The sequence below is a fragment of the Lampetra planeri genome, chromosome 14, assembly GCF_965212315.1.
Source record: "Lampetra planeri chromosome 14, kcLamPlan1.2.h2, whole genome shotgun sequence".
In the NCBI taxonomy this organism is placed as follows: domain Eukaryota; kingdom Metazoa; phylum Chordata; class Hyperoartia; order Petromyzontiformes; family Petromyzontidae; genus Lampetra; species Lampetra planeri.
In genome coordinates, this window is record NC_136120.1 from 9,459,753 (window position 1) to 9,476,882 (window position 17,130).

Sequence of the window (17,130 nt, forward strand, 5' to 3'; positions counted from 1 at the left end):
GTCCGAGACATGTCGCTTAGTTTCCCAAATGTAAATACTGCCACAGACACAACTTAGTTTGTAGACGCCGGGGTATTGTATATCAGGGATCACATCCTTCACAGATTGATCAGATCACGAATTTTATGTACTGTGTTAAATCGAACCTGGATTTTGTGTTTGCTCATGATTTTGGAAATCTTTTTAGTGACCCCTGCTATTTATGGCAAGGTGCTGGTTTTGATTGGGCCCTCAGATGGTTCTTTCCCAACGGTTGGGGTGATAGCTTTATGGATTGTGTGGTCTGAATATCCATTCATCTTGAGAGCTTGGTGTCCGTGTCCAGTTCACTGGCTATGTGATGACGGTCAGAAATACATCGAGCTCTATGGTGTAGAGATTTGATGAGGGAATTCTTCTGGGATGGATGGTGGTGGGAGTCAGGTTTTTAGGTAGGTATCCGTATGGGTGGCTTTCCTGTAGACAGTGTCTCATTGAGCCATCTGGTCTGTATTGGATTAAAACATCCAAGAATGGTAACTTGCCATCCTTTTCCACCTCCATGGTGAATTTGATAGCTGGGTGTATGGAATTGATGTGGGTGAAGAATTGGTTCAGAGCTGGTCGGCCATGTGGCTAGATGACGAACGTGTCATCTACGTACCTCTTCCACAAAGACGGGCGTAGAGTAGATACCTGGATGGCATCTGTCTCAAAATTTTCCATGAAAACATTGGCTACAACTGGAGATAAGGGAGAACCCATTGGGGTACCTTCAACTTGTTTGTAGCATTTTACATTCCAGGTGAAGTAAGTGTTGGTGAGGCAGTGTCTCACCAGGACCGTTACATCAGCATTCAGTCCTTGTTGGACCAAATCTTCAATGATTGCAATGGTGTCAATCACAGGAACTTTGGTAAACAAAGAGACCACATGAAAAATAACAAGCAAATCACCTGGAGGTACTGAGATCTCCTTAATTAACGATACCAAGTGAGCTGAGTTGAGTACAGCTGAGATGGTCTTACCAGTGAATTGTTGTAAGGTCTCAGACAGAAATCGGGCCAGTTTGTAGGTGGGTGAGTAAATGGTGGAGACGATAGGACGAAGGGATGTACCTTCTTTATGGATTTTTGGCAAGCCATACAATCTGGGTGGTCTAGCAGCAGAGGGTTTTAAGGAAAACTGCTTGGTTGGTTGGATCAAAGATGTCGAATCAGTGATGATACTGTTGGTTTTCGTAACGAGGTGGTTGGTGGGATCTCTTTTAATTTTGGAATAGCTACCATCATTAAGTTGGTCCTGAATTGTGTTATTGAATGTGGTTTTGTCCATGATAACTGTGGCATTGCCCTTGTAGGCCGAGAGGATGACGATGTCATCTTTCTTTTTTAATTGAGAAAGCTCAAAGCGCTCATCTTTACTGATGTTGATAATAGGTGTCTTAGCATTTTTGAGGATTGCAGCTATTTCCGATTTTTTTGTAATTTTCTTTGAACCTATCTACGTGACTTTACCGAAAGACCAAAGAATAGGTCATAATGACTTTTTAAAAATATTCTTCATTTTTTTCACGAGTTCCATTCTGTCTTCTTAAATAGGTGATATTGCAGAATGAGATCTCCCTCCTGTCCCAGTATTATTGTTTGAGATCAGTCATAATACTATGTACGAAAAATATCTTTAACGCATGCACGTAATTAATCACACCTACAATGCACAATCTCATCAGATGCCAAGCGCAATTGTGGTGATCGATGTTCTCCAATTAATTTTCGATGCATTTTCTTTTCAGTATTTCGTATTTGATTTCCACGTGCCTCCTGAAGTCTTGTTTGACAAGATTGTCAAGCTCTCCGTAAGTGATTAATCTGATTAAAAACCGTGCATGAACAGTTGTGTGCTGCGGGCCAATGCAATTTCTGGTTAGGGCAACTGCATGTTTAGCTGCTGCATCAATGTTGAATGCGTCAAATACTGGACCACATTTTGATTGATCGTGTAATTAAAATTACAAGCCGGAGATCATTAAAGCCATTTTCCTTCATATGACATGACAGTATGGACTAAAAGCTGTGCTCCAGCAATTGCATATACATCGAAAGAGGGGCAGGGAGAGAATGCAATCTCTATTGTAATATTTAACCGTTTTCATATTGCGAATGCTATTTCGGTGAATACAACTACAAAATTGAAATTCTCAAAGCCATGATATATACGGCATGTAACATCATTATTCAATGAAAATAATTTTATCTACATGGACACGTGTGAAATATCAAGCATCTACTCTAATCCAGCATGGCTCTTTGAAGGGAAGAATTGAATATGTACAGGACATATGCATTCAAAGTGTTCACACTGATTATAGTTATCTGCTACAATCCCCTCCATATAACTCAAACTAGCTCTCTGATTTTACATCAAATGGCAAAATGTCCGGCGGTGCTCACGCGCAGATCCACTGAAGCGAAGGTGACATTTCGATTGTGTCCGTGGCAGGTCATTCACTCGCGGAACATTCTGCGCAGCGGCACGCTGGTGGGCATGTTCAAGCTAGACGTGGGCACCGTGTACACCCAGCCAGGTACACCCCCCCCCCTCACACCCCCCCCTCACACCCCCCCCCTCGTAACCCCCCTAACAACCCCCCCCCCTCACACCTCTCCTTGCGACTCCCCCCCTCGCAACCCCCCGCTGACACCCCCCTTCACACCCCCCCCCCCCTCATAACCCCCCTCACAACCCCTCCTCACACCCCCGCTTGCGACCCCCCCCTCGCAACCCCCCATCACACCCCCCCTCGCAACCCAATCTCACATCCCCCCCCCCATCACTACTCGCCCTGGCACCCCCCTCACAACCCCCCTCGCACCCCCCCCTCACAACCCCCCTCGCACCCCCCCCCCTCACAACCCCCCCCCCTCCGCACCCTGCGTACTTCCTCTGAGCTCAACTCGCACAACTCCTTTGCTTGACCCTGGCGGAAGCTCTTGAAGTCCATGCGTCTTGGGATTAGACAGCACAGCTATCATCGTCGTTGTTCTTCTAGGTGATGTCATTATTAGCCAATGAATAAAATACCCCCTAGAGAGTATTTTCCCTACGCTTCCAAACTGGCTCGACTCCTTCGAAGAGGTGGGGGATACCCCTGCGTGATCTACCGATTGGCTGACTGTGGTGTGCCCATTTATACTGCTTGGTGGAAACCGGGGAGGAATTTATGAAACAAACGTTCCAACTATTTCAGTTATTGCACCAAAATATGCAATTGAACCGGCAACCTTTGAATTGGATGTCCGGTGTGCTAACCATGACACCGTAATATCAAGAGAAACGACCAGGTGTCGCCGACGCTTGCTTGTAGTCCAGGTGAATAGAAGTCAGGTAGGTGTGCCACGCACAAACATGGGGCCGTAGTGTGTGTGTGACTCCACTGGGCAGTGCAGGGTTCATGCATGGGCCATTCCAGAGCCAGTTAGTTCACAAACTAATTTTGCTGCATTGCCAAGTGTTCTCTAAATGTACGTGTGGATTTTGGCTGTGTGCTTTAGATATCTTCAGCTTGGGGAAGGAAACAAAATGTGTTTCAAACTCAATCTAAAAAACACTGGGCCTCGAGACAGAGACGGGGTGCTGAACCAATAAAGATTGTTCACGTGGTGAATTAAGAGCCGACCAGTTTAAAATCGTCACTCGATGTCACGTGCTTTACACTGGGACGTTTGCAGGTAGTTAGTCTGAGTTAGAGCAAACTGGCAATGCAGATTTAGGTAATATCGTACTTTTCTCTGTGGACATTTATAATGTAGTGTAATGGGAGCCCTGGCGTGTACTGCTGAGTGAATGAAGAGAGCTGCAGTACCCAATGCTCTAGGGAGCAAGGCGTTAGCGAGGATACTTATATTGCACGGCATTCATGCAAGCGAAATTATTTATACACACACACACTGCCATCATTTCACACTTTTGGAGGTCTATTTAATAACCCATTAAAATCATCTTTTATAAGATGTACTGTATTTGAGAAGAAGAAGAAGAAACTACAACGCACAAATATAAAAACTAATGGGAGTGAATTGGCGGTGGTGCGCAAGCACAATGTATGTTTATGTTACGAGGCAGAGTTCATTACGAGTGTTGTGGTGGTGTTAATTTATTGCTTTGGCACTAATGCTCACACAATCTCTCATTTCCTTATTTGCCCGTTAGGGTGCAAAATGCTCAATAATTCACGTTTGTTGTTTTCAAGGGGGCACGCCTCTTAAGGGTCTGTACATTTTCCTGTGAAACTGAGGCCACTGTGGGTTTAGAGAGAAATCCCGTCAAAAAATGTACCGGTTTGCTTGACGGAATTGAAACATGCATGACAGTCGCTAACACGCAGAGTCACAGCACAGGGCATAGACGCGGAGATTAAAGGGAGGGGGGACCTTGGACAGCCGGTAAATATGAACAGAGCAGAACGGCATTCTCAGCCGCTGGCTTTTACACCAAAAGTTACATATTGCGAGGAGGGAGTGATCCAAGAAAACTGAGATTTTCCTTTTCCGCACGCCTATTAAGTGGGACCCTATTGCACATTTGATATTATTTTGAGTTAAATTTGTAGTAGTTAGAGATCGCAAGACATAGGGGTACGTACGAGAGCAAATTGAGTTTTGGAAGCACACGTAGGCAAAAGACGAATTGAGACTGAAGCTGGCATCGGTGTGACTGCTGGAGGTCAAGTGAAAGTCACGCTCGGCCCGCTGCCACCATCGCTGGGTGGTGCTGACGCTGCCGCTCCTGAGCCAGCGGTTGAGATTCCCCAGCGGTGGTCTCTATGCAGGACAGCCACGGTTGACTTGTACGCATCTTATAATAATAATGAGTGCCTTTTGGTACGTGTGCCTTAGAACACAAATGCGATTTGTGCAATGGCTCACAGACGGATAGTCTGCCAGTAGGTGGTGATCTGGCTGTGTGGTTTTACCCAATTATGTAATTGGCAGGTCATGCTCCACATTGGGCAAATTTAATCATGATGCCAGCACACATGGCCTACTATTTTAATAATAAGAGAAATGTATTGTCGCTGAGAAGCGGACGACACATTATTTTAATACGCCCACTATATTAACCAGGGCGGCAATATGATGAAACTGCGAAACTCATGGCCTAGCAGTAGCACATTAACTCTTGTCACCACCGGTTGTGCTCATGTCACCAGTGCTGGAGGAATAATAAACGGATTCAAGCCTGCGACCAATTTAATGTCACAAAGGAATGGTGGGAAGCCATGCTACTTTGCTAAGCTACAGCCCAGCTGGCACTGGCCTTCCGGCCGTCTTCAGAATGGTATTGAGGAGAGGGAAACGTTAAAGGCAAAGTCTCTCGGTGCTGAAACAAACCCTAGGCAGTGTCATTTCCACTTGCGGTGGGTTTTCACAGTCGCAAGGCAAGAGCCAATTTCTCCTTCGGACACCAGTTTTTTACTTCCCATCGTGCAACGGTAAAACATCACATATCCGATCGTCACATGTCCACCCGGAACCATTAACCCGCTCACACCCTGTGTACTATTTGTGCATGGTGTTACTGTAATTTTCTTCAGATGTTTACAAACTAGACCTTTTCACACATCCACCTCTACCTCAGTCACCATCGAGTCAGATGTACGCCCTTGTGCTGTGCGGTACTGATTTTTAAAAAATACTTTACCCTTTCTGCTAATAATACGGGAGGTGTTAAGTTTTTAAAACACCAAATAGACACCTATTACAAAGAATCAAGTCTGCATTAACCGCACACACACGTGGTAAAAAAAATGCAAACAAATATGCTTCGATAATGTATGTATTACCCTTGAAACTGATATTATCTAACCTTTGTAGATAAAACTGCCATAGCCTTAGCTATTAACGCTTTGGCATTTGCATCGTCCTTGTGCGGTTCACATTTTTTGCGTTCTTTACTCTACAGCACCGGCGAGAGAAGGCCGTGACGGAGGCTTTCTCTGGTGTAGGCCAATCAGTTTCAAGGACAATGCATACATTATGAAAGAATATTGGTTGGCATGTTATACCACAAGTATGTGTGGTGAATGCATACCCGAATACCTTTGTAATAGGTGTCTATTTGGTATTTTAACATCTTAACACCTCTTGCATTATTTCAAGGAAGGGTAAAGCCTTTTTTAAATCCTTTATATTAAGTTCACTTGCTTGCTTGCTTGCGCGCTTACGACCGTGCAAATGTTTCGGTCGTTTTTTAACCCACTTCCCGTGATCCAATCGAGCTGACATTTTGCACACAGACTCGTTGTGCGTGACAATTTATTTTCGTGAAAAAAATTTCCCAATGTTTACACCTATAAGGAATTTTTTTTTTTTAATTACCAATTGCTTAATGGTGGAAGGCAATCATCTGACCCATAGGTGGCAGCCATCTCAAGCCAGAGGACGAGAGGACTCTAGCCGCCACGCATATAAAGGATTTATAGTGAAAAACTTTGTTTTTACGGGTTAATTTTTTTCTCTTTTATCATATTAATACTGCCAAAAAGGGTCCCGTAGATTGTGCTGTACTGTTCGTATTTAGTTTATTGACGAATGACCAGCGTAGGCATCCCCCGTCAGGAGTTTGCACCCTTCTGAATATCGGTTTAATCTGCTCGCACGCTGCACCACTCTGCTGGAATATTAAGAAACGCTGATGATGAGTACATTTTATTACCGCCAAGTCATGCATTAAACCACACACACATCACATTTCACGTTAATCTCATTGGAAAAATTAAATGGTATCGGAAAAAATCAACGTAGCATAGCAAACGCTTTGATGATCTAAATGTTGAGGGTGCCGAGTGTCAGAGGCCTATCAATACCCGACGTGCATTTTTATTTCATTTGTTAAAATACTGGAAATTCCCTTCGTGATGGAACGTCTCATTTGCACGGCTGTCCAAGACACACACGTAGCAAACACGTAATGACACTTGACCGCACATTTTAAACGAACACATGATACCGTTTGCATTCACACAGTGAATATCACACCCAGTCAAATGAATACATAAATACATAAATGATTCAATTTTGAACACCGCCGGTTCATATGACATGTACCCCAGCTGTAACTTGCATTCTCTCTGTCACACAAAGATCCCATGTGTAGCCTTTAACAGGCTGTTTAGGCAAGTGCTGTCAGCGAGCACCTGTGAAGGCTGCCACAGCACACGAGGGGGTTGGTGGCCAACACCACACCTTGCCGCCTTTGTCTCCCCAGTACTGATGGTTTAAACACCGCACAAGATTCTCCTATGAGGCTGAGTCGACCTAGGGGATGCCCAGGACTGGTTTCTGGGTGCCCCAGGGTCGAGATGTTAACTCCGTCGCCTGGTATGCAAGAGATCGGGAGTTCGATCCCGACCCTGACCCCTGTATATTTGGAGTTTGCGTGTCTCTCTCCCCGTGGTCGTGTGGATTTTCTCCGGGTCCTCCGGTTTTTTCCTCATTTAGAAACACGCGTAATTGGCTGCTCTACATTGCCACATTTTCAACCACTTCGCGTTGAGCAATCATTTGTCATAGCCAGGTCACTTCTGACAAACAGCTGTATAGCTCAGTGGGCCTTACCTGATGAAATAAAAAAAAAATGGTTTAAAATTTTGGTTCAAATTTTCCCCACTGTTATTGGTCGTGAGCAGGAATCGAACGCAGGTTGCCGGCTTCGTAGCGCAGCGGCACTAACCCGCTGCACTACCGCTGACCCGCCTCCGTCTCACAGAGCACCAGTTCTACCACAAGTGGGCGGTGCTGTCAGACCCGGACGACATCACGTCGGGCGTGAAGGGCTACCTGAAGTGCGACATTGCCGTGGTGGGGAAGGGGGACACCATCAAGACGCTGCACAAGTCCAAGGAGTCGGAGGACGAGGACGTGGATGGGTGCGTGCCTCGACGTGGCCACGGCGGCATCCAGGCCTCTCTCCCCCGCACCCCAAGCCCGACGAGGGCAGCAGCACGCCGTGATAGCTTCGTGCAGCGCACGTGTCGAGTCTTGAGGGTGGGGAATTCCGGTGCAAATGCTCCGTCGTTGTTACGTTGCCAAAATATTGGACCTCTTTTTACATTTCAAATCAATTAGACTTTCAAATTTGCGGCCGTTAACTGTTTAAACCTCGCCTGGTTGCAACGAACTCGGCGTGTGGTGCAAATGTTTGTTTAGCATTGGTATTGCTGTGCACGAATTGTAACAATACATTCACGTTAAACTTTAGAAGGCAATGTTTTTTTTTATCGATATATAATCACTAAAATACATTCCATTTGTTCAATGTGAATCAAAGAGTGAGTTCTTTCGAAACTCCTGTAGCCATGAGAGCAATGCCGTAACGTCAGAGAATGGCCCCGGGAGGTGATGCCACAGAATTTCCTGAGGGTTCCATTTCAAAAACGCCACTCTGTTGCTCAACAACAATAGCAGACGCCACCCACTTCACGCTCTTCAGAGTGTGATATGTCACATTCGATGTTGCAGATGGATCCGAGGTTAATTTTATATTGTGGTGAATATAGTGGCCCTCTCGTGATTGCAGTGTTCCCATTAACCCATCACATAAGATGTAAACAAGTTGAAACACATTGATTCTTGTATTGGTGAGTCAAATAATCGATTTGAATTGATGCATCATTACACGGCTGCATGTTAAGATAAAACAATTACTTTTGAACTCTTGAATACCTTTGATAGGTGTGGAGATAATGAAATTCTCAAACAAGAGGAGTTTTCTTCTTGTACTGTATCTTCAAAATCACAACTACTCTACCGAGATAAGCTTATGATGCAGAAAAAACATCTAAATTGTTGGACTTTCTGTTTGCGGTTAGACACGAATTTTAAGTTCACATCTCATTTGGGAGTTATATTGCAAAGCCCACGAGGAAACACATAAACATGTTTTACCCGTGCAATTACAACACCACTCACAATACACTCCAGGGGTTTTACTCCGGTCGTAGCTGCCGTCAGAGCGCCTACAGGGTCAAACGCATTTTTGTAGATGCTCATTTCTGTTGACGATCTCAGCCTCTTGCGTCAACTATACCCAGCGGCGCATCCACCGCCCGTGACACACCCCGTGTGCGTCGTGGCTTTACGTCAAACAGCAACCTCCTGCTGCCGGAGGGCGTCCCCGTGGAGAGGCAGTGGGCCCGCTTCTACGTGCGCATCTACCGCGCAGAGGGCCTCCCCAAGATGAACACCAGCCTCATGGCCAACGTCAAAAAGGCGCTGACGGGCGATGACAAGGACATGGTCGACCCCTACGTCTCTATCTCCTTCGCCGGGCAGAAGGTGCCATTTAAATTTACGCTCGAGTGTAGGTTGTGTTCTGTGTTTTTTTTTGGTTATCACATCTCGGATTTTTTTTGCACACGTGGATAATTATCATGATCAATGGCGGCTGTGATCTATCTACTTCTGGATGAAGGCCTTCTCCCAATCCGTCACCACAGCTCACCGTCTCACAATGAGTTGCTTACCTTTTCTCTATTTTGCACTCCTATTGGTTGTTTTATATTCTTTGTTGTTGTAACCTGCTGATCTGTCCTGACTGAACATCTGTAAAAAAACAGCTTCATAGCTCATCGGATTCCTCTAGTCTTCATAAACATTTCGATTCTGAAGTATGGTGCTTGTTTTCATACGTCCGACTGTTACCAACGTCGTAAACATATTGGCTCTACAACTACATTTACGATTTCAATTAGCGAAATTGATTCTCGACCCCGCGGATGTTCTCGAGCGAATGCTTCTTTGCGACGACGATCTCTCGGCTCACTCAGGGCAAGACGTCGGTACAGAAGGGCAGCTGCGAGCCCGTGTGGAACGAGCAGGTCATCTTCACGGAGATGTTTCCGCCGCTCGTGCGGCGCATGAAGATCCAGATCCGAGACAGCGACAAGGTCAACGACGTGGCCATCGGCACGCACTTCGTCGACCTGAGGAAGATCGCCAACGAGGGAGACAAGGGTAAAGCGATGGTCGCCGCTGAGCCGTCGTTGTGAAGTGTAGCTCTCCGATGGCGATGTGCGATGCTTCACTCCGCATTTCCCGGGAGCTTCTTTTAGGAAGCTGTCAGATGCTCTGCGAAAAAACAACACGCAGTAAAACCCGAAATCACATCGGAGAGCTGCACAGCGTAACCGTGAAAGCCTATGATTGATTGTGAAACCTCACGATCTTTTTCATGTCCTGAGCAGTGGCCAGATAGCTCGTGGTGCTCATGCACTGGGCCCGCACTATTGAGCCAGCACCACTAGGATCAAGTTTGGGTGGATTCCATTAATGAATCAATAGATCATTGGCTCAAGGTCAGCTCTGACAGATTTTGAGAGTTCCTGATTGAATTGTCATCATTTATTGACATCATGACCATGGCACAATTGAAATATAATCGGTGGTAAAAAATATCAGATAAGAAACTTTAAAAAGTCACCCCCTACACAAGTGGGTGTTAACCTTTTTGCACCGGTGACCACCTCCGGCACAGATCTTGATGGATCCCATTGTAACCAACAGCGTATTATCGCCATGACGCGGAAGTAACAGACCATGGGCCCCTTCACCGATGGCAAACCTCGGGCCCCCTTTTTACACAAAACACGGGGCACTTTGTAGGTCCCATGCCATTTCAGAGGACACCAACGAATAATTTTGGCAGCCCCCTGGAAGTGTGCAACCTCCAGACTGAGAGCCTCTACCCTAGACATTAACAGTAGCACCGATGTGTGCGAAGGAGCTGCTGGGTTCCTGGGGTCACGGCATTGTTGGGTTACTTGGGTGTCTCGTTTCCGTGGCCGCTCTCGAGCAAGCTAGAGCCGGGCTCTTACCTGTGACCCAGCCACTAAATGTCCAAGGAATCATCGCGAAATAATTTTTCTAACATTTTCCCACAGGTTTCCTGCCCACGTTCGGCCCCGCGTGGGTGAACATGTACGGCTCGACGCGGAACTACACCCTGATGGACGAGCACCAGGAGCTCAACGAGGGCCTCGGGGAGGGCGTCTCGTTCCGCGCCCGCCTCCTCATCTCCATCGTCATGGAGTTCCTGGACACCTCCTCGCCCGATGTCACCAGCTCCACCGACATCCAGTCGGAGACCATCCCGCCGATCTCTGAGGTGAGGTCCAAACTGATGCGAGATGTCAGTGACGAAGAACGCTACCACAGTGTAGCGGTTAACACGCCGGTCCCGCAATTCAGAAGTCACCGGTGAGAGACATGTGGCCAGTATGGAAGAGTAAGCCAAATACCCACGAGAGGAGGCCTTCTAGAGCTTCCATTAGTGGAGACCCTTCCACCAGCAGTGACACTAGCAAGCAATTATATGACTGGGTATTTATATTGTACTAGCTTGTTAGCCCGTCCTAGGATGGAAGCTGTAATATTATATATGTAAATTAATGTTTTATTGTGTGATTGTGAATTTTATTAGGAAATGTAGCACATAAATAACATTTTCTTAACTTATTAAATGAAATTCAGGACTTTAGAAGATTTCCCAGTATACCACATTTTGTGTGAATCTCTTATCACTGTTCAAAAGGTTTCCCCGTAGTTGGCTATCCTTGATGAACACTTAGATCCGCTGAGGATATTTAGATCTAGAGCCACGTACAACTGGCAATGGGAAAATAGGGGTCCATTGAGATAAATACCCAAATTTTCAAGTCTGGCCCTGTGACTTGCTGATCATCATCGCATACGCGGGAATTATCGGAATTTGTCGTCATTTCAGTACGAAAGGAAGAGTGACATCACTTGGAGCTTGGTCGATTCTCGGGATGAAGTCGATTTCGCCTCGGTTGCAAAGGCGAATAATCTCTGCGGCTGTATAATTTTTAAAAAGCCGTAACTTCACTTTAGCACTGTTTTCAAATCACCTGAAGCTGTTAACTAACAAATGCATCTTCACCGATGGACGCTTGATAGCGAAGAGTGAAGAAAGTAGTGTGCTGATAATGTCTGAAGTAACTTAGCAAATAACGAAGACCAAAGATAAGCATTAGAGTTACCAATAAATTGATCTATACATATATATAAAAGGGAAATTTGTGAATATGTGTGTCTGTTCGAAATGTTTAGCATACTTCCCAACATGCAACAAACTTGAAATTTGGCATGTGGGGTAGCTTCCAGACTCAAGACAAGAATCCAAGTCCTGGGCGAAGCTGGGTAGTAAAGCTAGTCAGAGTATAATTGTATCTTGTCTAAATGTAATGGCAGGGAAGATAATAAAAAAGAATGTCATCAAACACTTCACTGCATTTCACTGTAACACTGCATTAATGGCAGTGAATGTTGCACAAAATGAAGTCATAAAACACCTCACAGCATTTCACCGCAGCACTGCATTAATGGCAGTGGTTGTTGCATGCAACTATGTCATAAAACACCTGACGTAATGTCACAGTAGCACTGTATTTAACGGACGTTCAACGACTTGTAATTCACTGCTCTGATACTTATCTTCCACTTTCGCTTGCTGGGGTTGAAAACAATTGGAAATCGATACAGTGTCTGCAAAGTAGCAGAGAAATGTTTATTGTAGCATCATTTGGAAGCGTAAAGTAGACTTGCCTTTTGTTGGACATGCCAAAGAAACAAATAAAGGCACCAAATGCACAGTGATGCGGCGTAGAATTATTGATTGCCTTCACTTGCTATAAAGATACATAAAATCTTAAGCGAATTTGCGTAAAAAAATTATCATAGCCACTCGCGTTAGTCAAAAAATCCAGGCACACATGAATAGTAATGGGGGGGGGGGCATATGGAGTGACGTCACGCGCAGGACACACACACAGCCTTGTGTGGCTCGTTATATTCGTTGCTGCGTTGATTTCTTTATTAGCTTTACTTTCCATGAAGAAAGGTCAAAATGAAAGCTAATTTGCGTAAACAAATTTTCGTTTCCGCTCCACCTTCTTCATGTGGAGTGACGTCACCCGTTCATGATTATTAATGACGGGGGGGGGAAGGACTCCACCTGTTCATGATTATTAATGAGGGGGGCTGGTCGACGTGGAGTGACGTCACGCGCATTACACACAGACATTCTTGGCTCATTATATTAGTAATTTACCTATCAGTGGCGTACACCAACATCAAGACCACACTGACTGTTTTCCTCGCCTCTGCCCACGATGAATGTTTTCTGCGCTCATGAATTATTCCGCTAATTATTCAGTTTGTAACTGAAATTCCATTTCACTCTGCCTGTATGTCTGTTTTCCTATACACCATCCTACTGTGGCTAATAAGTACACTTATAAGGACACTAGCTACAAGAAGATGGACTCTCAGATAAGAATTGGCTTAGAATATCGGTTTTTTAAGTCTGAAAATTTCACAGACTACGTTCGCAATGTTACACGCTTACAGCAATGTACCGTGACTAAAACACATTTAATTCCTAATTATTGATCAAAATCGGAATAATAATTGGTAATATAATAACGCAAGATATGGTAACTTGTTTATCTCATTTCTCACACACATAAAACGTGTTTTTTGCGATCCCTTAAAAACCCACAGCATTGCGAGCCCCACGGTCTCACGGTACTGCATGACGGTACTCAGGAACTCGTGAGCAGCTTTTCTGGTGCCACAATGCTAGGGTTCACATGGGAATATTCATTCATACTCGGAAACATATAAGTAGAGTGCCACGACGTATCTTGATGTGTGGCCCACACGTAGCTCCAAATACCCCAGATCACCCGGGATGAGCCCGATCTCATTCGAACGCGGATGCTAAGCAGGCTTGAGCGTGATTACTGCTTGGATGGTAACAGTTGTTATTGCCTGCGTGGCTGCGTAGAATGAAAAATATAACAATTCTGAGCAACAACGCGATGTGGAAATCCTGGAAAATTAAGCACATTTACTTGTATTTACATTGTGCGTGTTCAAATGTAATCCCGTTAAGGATCTTTACTGTGATATAATTTTACACCGAGAGACGTTGCGTAAATATATTCATCTGTGTTTTTTTTGTATGATTCAATGATAATAATAGTTTTAGTTTAAATGTTTAATGATTGCTTTGTTTCTTATCACAGTTTTCCATTAAAGAAGCCGTATCTATTGCATTGTATTTGTGAAATAATAATGACACCACTAGGGTTTCCGCTAGCTGTGTGTGTGCGAAGCGGTAGTGTAGTAGCGGTTAGCGTGCTGCACTACCAACCCAGCGACCTTATATCCACTAATGCCAACGACGATTATCTGAACCAGTCCTGGGCCTCCCCTAGGTCAACTCGGCTTAAAATGAGTACCTGGTGCGGTGTGTAAAAACATCGCCACTGGGGAAACAAAGGTGGCCCGGCGTGGTGCTTGCCACCCACCCCCTCGTGTTCAGGCCTTCGTAGGTGCTACTCACTAAACAGCACTTGCCCCAAGAGTCTGTTAAGGCTACACGGTGGATTTTTCTCTTTGTGTGGAGCACGGTCTCAGCACGGCACGCCACCGCGACGCTGGTGTGGAACGTAGGTTATATGGGGCGCTCTGTGCTGTGTTCTCATCTCCTCAGAATTCCACGGGGAGGATTGACGAATTCTTCCTCTTTGGAACCTTCCTGGAAGCAACGATGATTGACCGCAAGATTGGCGACAAGCCGATTAACTTCGAAGTGACCATCGGTGACGATTCACACCTTGCTTGTTAACATCATTTCAAATAATCTGTGACATTGCTTTCAAGGTTTTCAGATGTAGATAAAATTCCATACGGTATGTTACCAACCGATGAAACCTATTTGGTCAAAATACGGGGTTTGTTGTTTAACTTATGAGCGATGGTCCTGCAATTAAATATGTGTGTGAAACGCGTGGATGTTTATCTGTGATTTTTTTTTATTTAATGAATAACAGGCTCACTATAATACTAGAATTGTTTATTTTTTTCGGTTATCAGGAGGGAAGAAAAACCCTCACATTCTGACCAATTGGCCTTGTGCTGGCCTTCTCGGGTAACCTAAAATAGCAAGATCTTTCAATACATGTTTTTTGTGTTATTTGTCATTTACCCATTGTGTTTTGTACACCTTCACTGAGGCGGCAACTTTACACCGTGTGTTTATTTGCGCGGAGAATTACATGTCCACGTGCATGCGTGTGGCACGAAGCTCGTGGGTCAGCCATAATTGGTGGCGCTCGCGGACAGAAATGACCACGACGTATTGAATGGCGTTGGAATGGGAAACTTTGGCGCAAGTGAAACATCCCACCCATGGTCTCTGTCAGTGTCACTGTTTATGTAAAATATCAAAACTCTAATACGGGGTTTTAGATCAAAGCCTAAAAGTCTGGGTGGGTTTGAGTGCTTTTCTATCTCCTCATCTCTCAGGTATCGAACAATTACGCGTCACACATGCTCTCCAGCCTGAGGGAAAATGTTTGACTTTGCAGCCACTGTTGGTGACTATAATAATTACATGACTTGTTGTTTTTTCCTTAAAATATTAAAAAAAACATTATTTAGCCTGAGTGTTTTTATAAACCGTGATTTTTTGATCGTACCAAATTTCGCGGCCTTTTTCGTGTCGCTCGGTTGCCCATGTGCCTGCGTGCACCAGGCAACTACGGCAGCCTGATCGATGGGACGGACAAAGCCGACCCGGGCAAGAAGAAGTCGGCCAACGACGACGAGGTGGAACTCCTGTCGCGCACCTTCGACGAGGAGAACTTTGAGTCCGACATGGGCACCTTGTCCACCACTCCGCCTCGCAAACCCGTCATCACAGACAGGTGACCCCCCCACCCCTCATTAATTCTTAGGATTATAATCCTCAGACTTTCGGATTATAATCCTCAGAATTATCAGACTTTCGACTGGAGCGGTGGTGCAGTGTTTTTAATGCGCTGCGTCATGAACCCAGCGACCTGAGTTGGATTCCTGGTCATGGCTAACATTGGCAAGTTATCTAAACTAATCCTGGGTGCCCCCAATCACTACCCCCATGACCGAAAGGCAAGAGGAGACCTTTTTACCATTAGTATATTGAGAAAGAGCTGTAAAATATATATTTTTTAATATGAGACTATAAATAGATACTCATAACTACAACTAATTTGTTATATAATGAGATTTGTTATATAATACGATCTTAAAACAACATTTGTTTTTCCTGAATAGTGAATTTTAAATGCCGACAGGAACTACTACCACCTGCCCTACTACGAGGAGAAGCCCTGCATCCACATCAAGAGCCACTGGCAAGACCAGCGCTGGCGCCTCTACAACTCCAACATCATGGAGAGCACCGCCGACAAGCTCGAGGAGGGCATCAACGACGTGCAGGAGATCATCAGCACGGAGAAGCCACACCCTGAGCGCCGGCTGCGTGGAGTCCTGGAGGAGCTCAGCCTGGGCTGCCTGTGAGCAACCGGGCCACATCACGTCACCTCTCTCCTCTACTGCTATGTCTCCTATCATCCTCTTGATTACAAATCTTCTCTCTCTGTCCCTCATTCTCCATGTGCCCAATCCCATTTATTTTTGCATATTATTTGGCTACTATAAGCGTTCACGTGATAAGCCACTTATTTGAGCTATTGTTTGTGGCCAGGTCGCTTCTAAAAAAAATACGCTAATAGGTCAGTGGGTTTTACCTGGAAAATTTTAAGTAATTTATTTTAATTTTTTTAGTTCGTCCAACACAGGAACGCATACTGTGGGGGGGGTGGGCTGTGTGCGATGTTGCTCCATCTTGCACTGAGTTGTGCTGCTGTAGCACTGAGCCAGGCACGGCTCTGTGCCACTTGAAGACAAAGCTCACAACAATGATTGTATGTATGTATGTTGAATTTATTTCACACTGTACGGATCCAATCAAAGGAAAAGCGTTCTAGACGGCCGCAGAAGTGCATCCGAAAGCGGACGATGAAGTGACCGTCTTTATATTAAAGATTACTGTGAAGACGATGATGAGGAAGATGATAGTGATGATGATCGTGGTTCCAGTGATGGTGAATGAAGAATCCTGATGGTAATAATGAATCAGGAAGTGACACACTTGGATTAGAGAAGTATGCACGTTAAAGACATTGTATTTAATGGTTAAATAAATAGTAATTTGGCTTGAGCAGCACACATCGCTAGG

The 17,130-nt window shown here is 45.0% G+C and overlaps 1 protein-coding gene across 1 annotated transcript in view; it reads left to right on the top strand.

Moving 5' to 3' along the window:
- The window catches only part of OTOF (otoferlin), a 126,846-nt gene that overhangs the window by 69,274 nt on the left and 40,442 nt on the right, over positions 1 to 17,130 (top strand). The window contains exons 15-23 of the mRNA XM_078600533.1: positions 1,775 to 1,837; positions 2,482 to 2,566; positions 7,750 to 7,909; positions 9,131 to 9,317; positions 9,809 to 9,995; positions 10,922 to 11,145; positions 14,560 to 14,668; positions 15,604 to 15,775; positions 16,184 to 16,405. Coding sequence (XP_078456659.1) covers positions 1,775 to 1,837; positions 2,482 to 2,566; positions 7,750 to 7,909; positions 9,131 to 9,317; positions 9,809 to 9,995; positions 10,922 to 11,145; positions 14,560 to 14,668; positions 15,604 to 15,775; positions 16,184 to 16,405 — 1,409 coding nt within the window. The remainder of the gene's footprint in view (positions 1 to 1,774; positions 1,838 to 2,481; positions 2,567 to 7,749; positions 7,910 to 9,130; positions 9,318 to 9,808; positions 9,996 to 10,921; positions 11,146 to 14,559; positions 14,669 to 15,603; positions 15,776 to 16,183; positions 16,406 to 17,130) is intronic.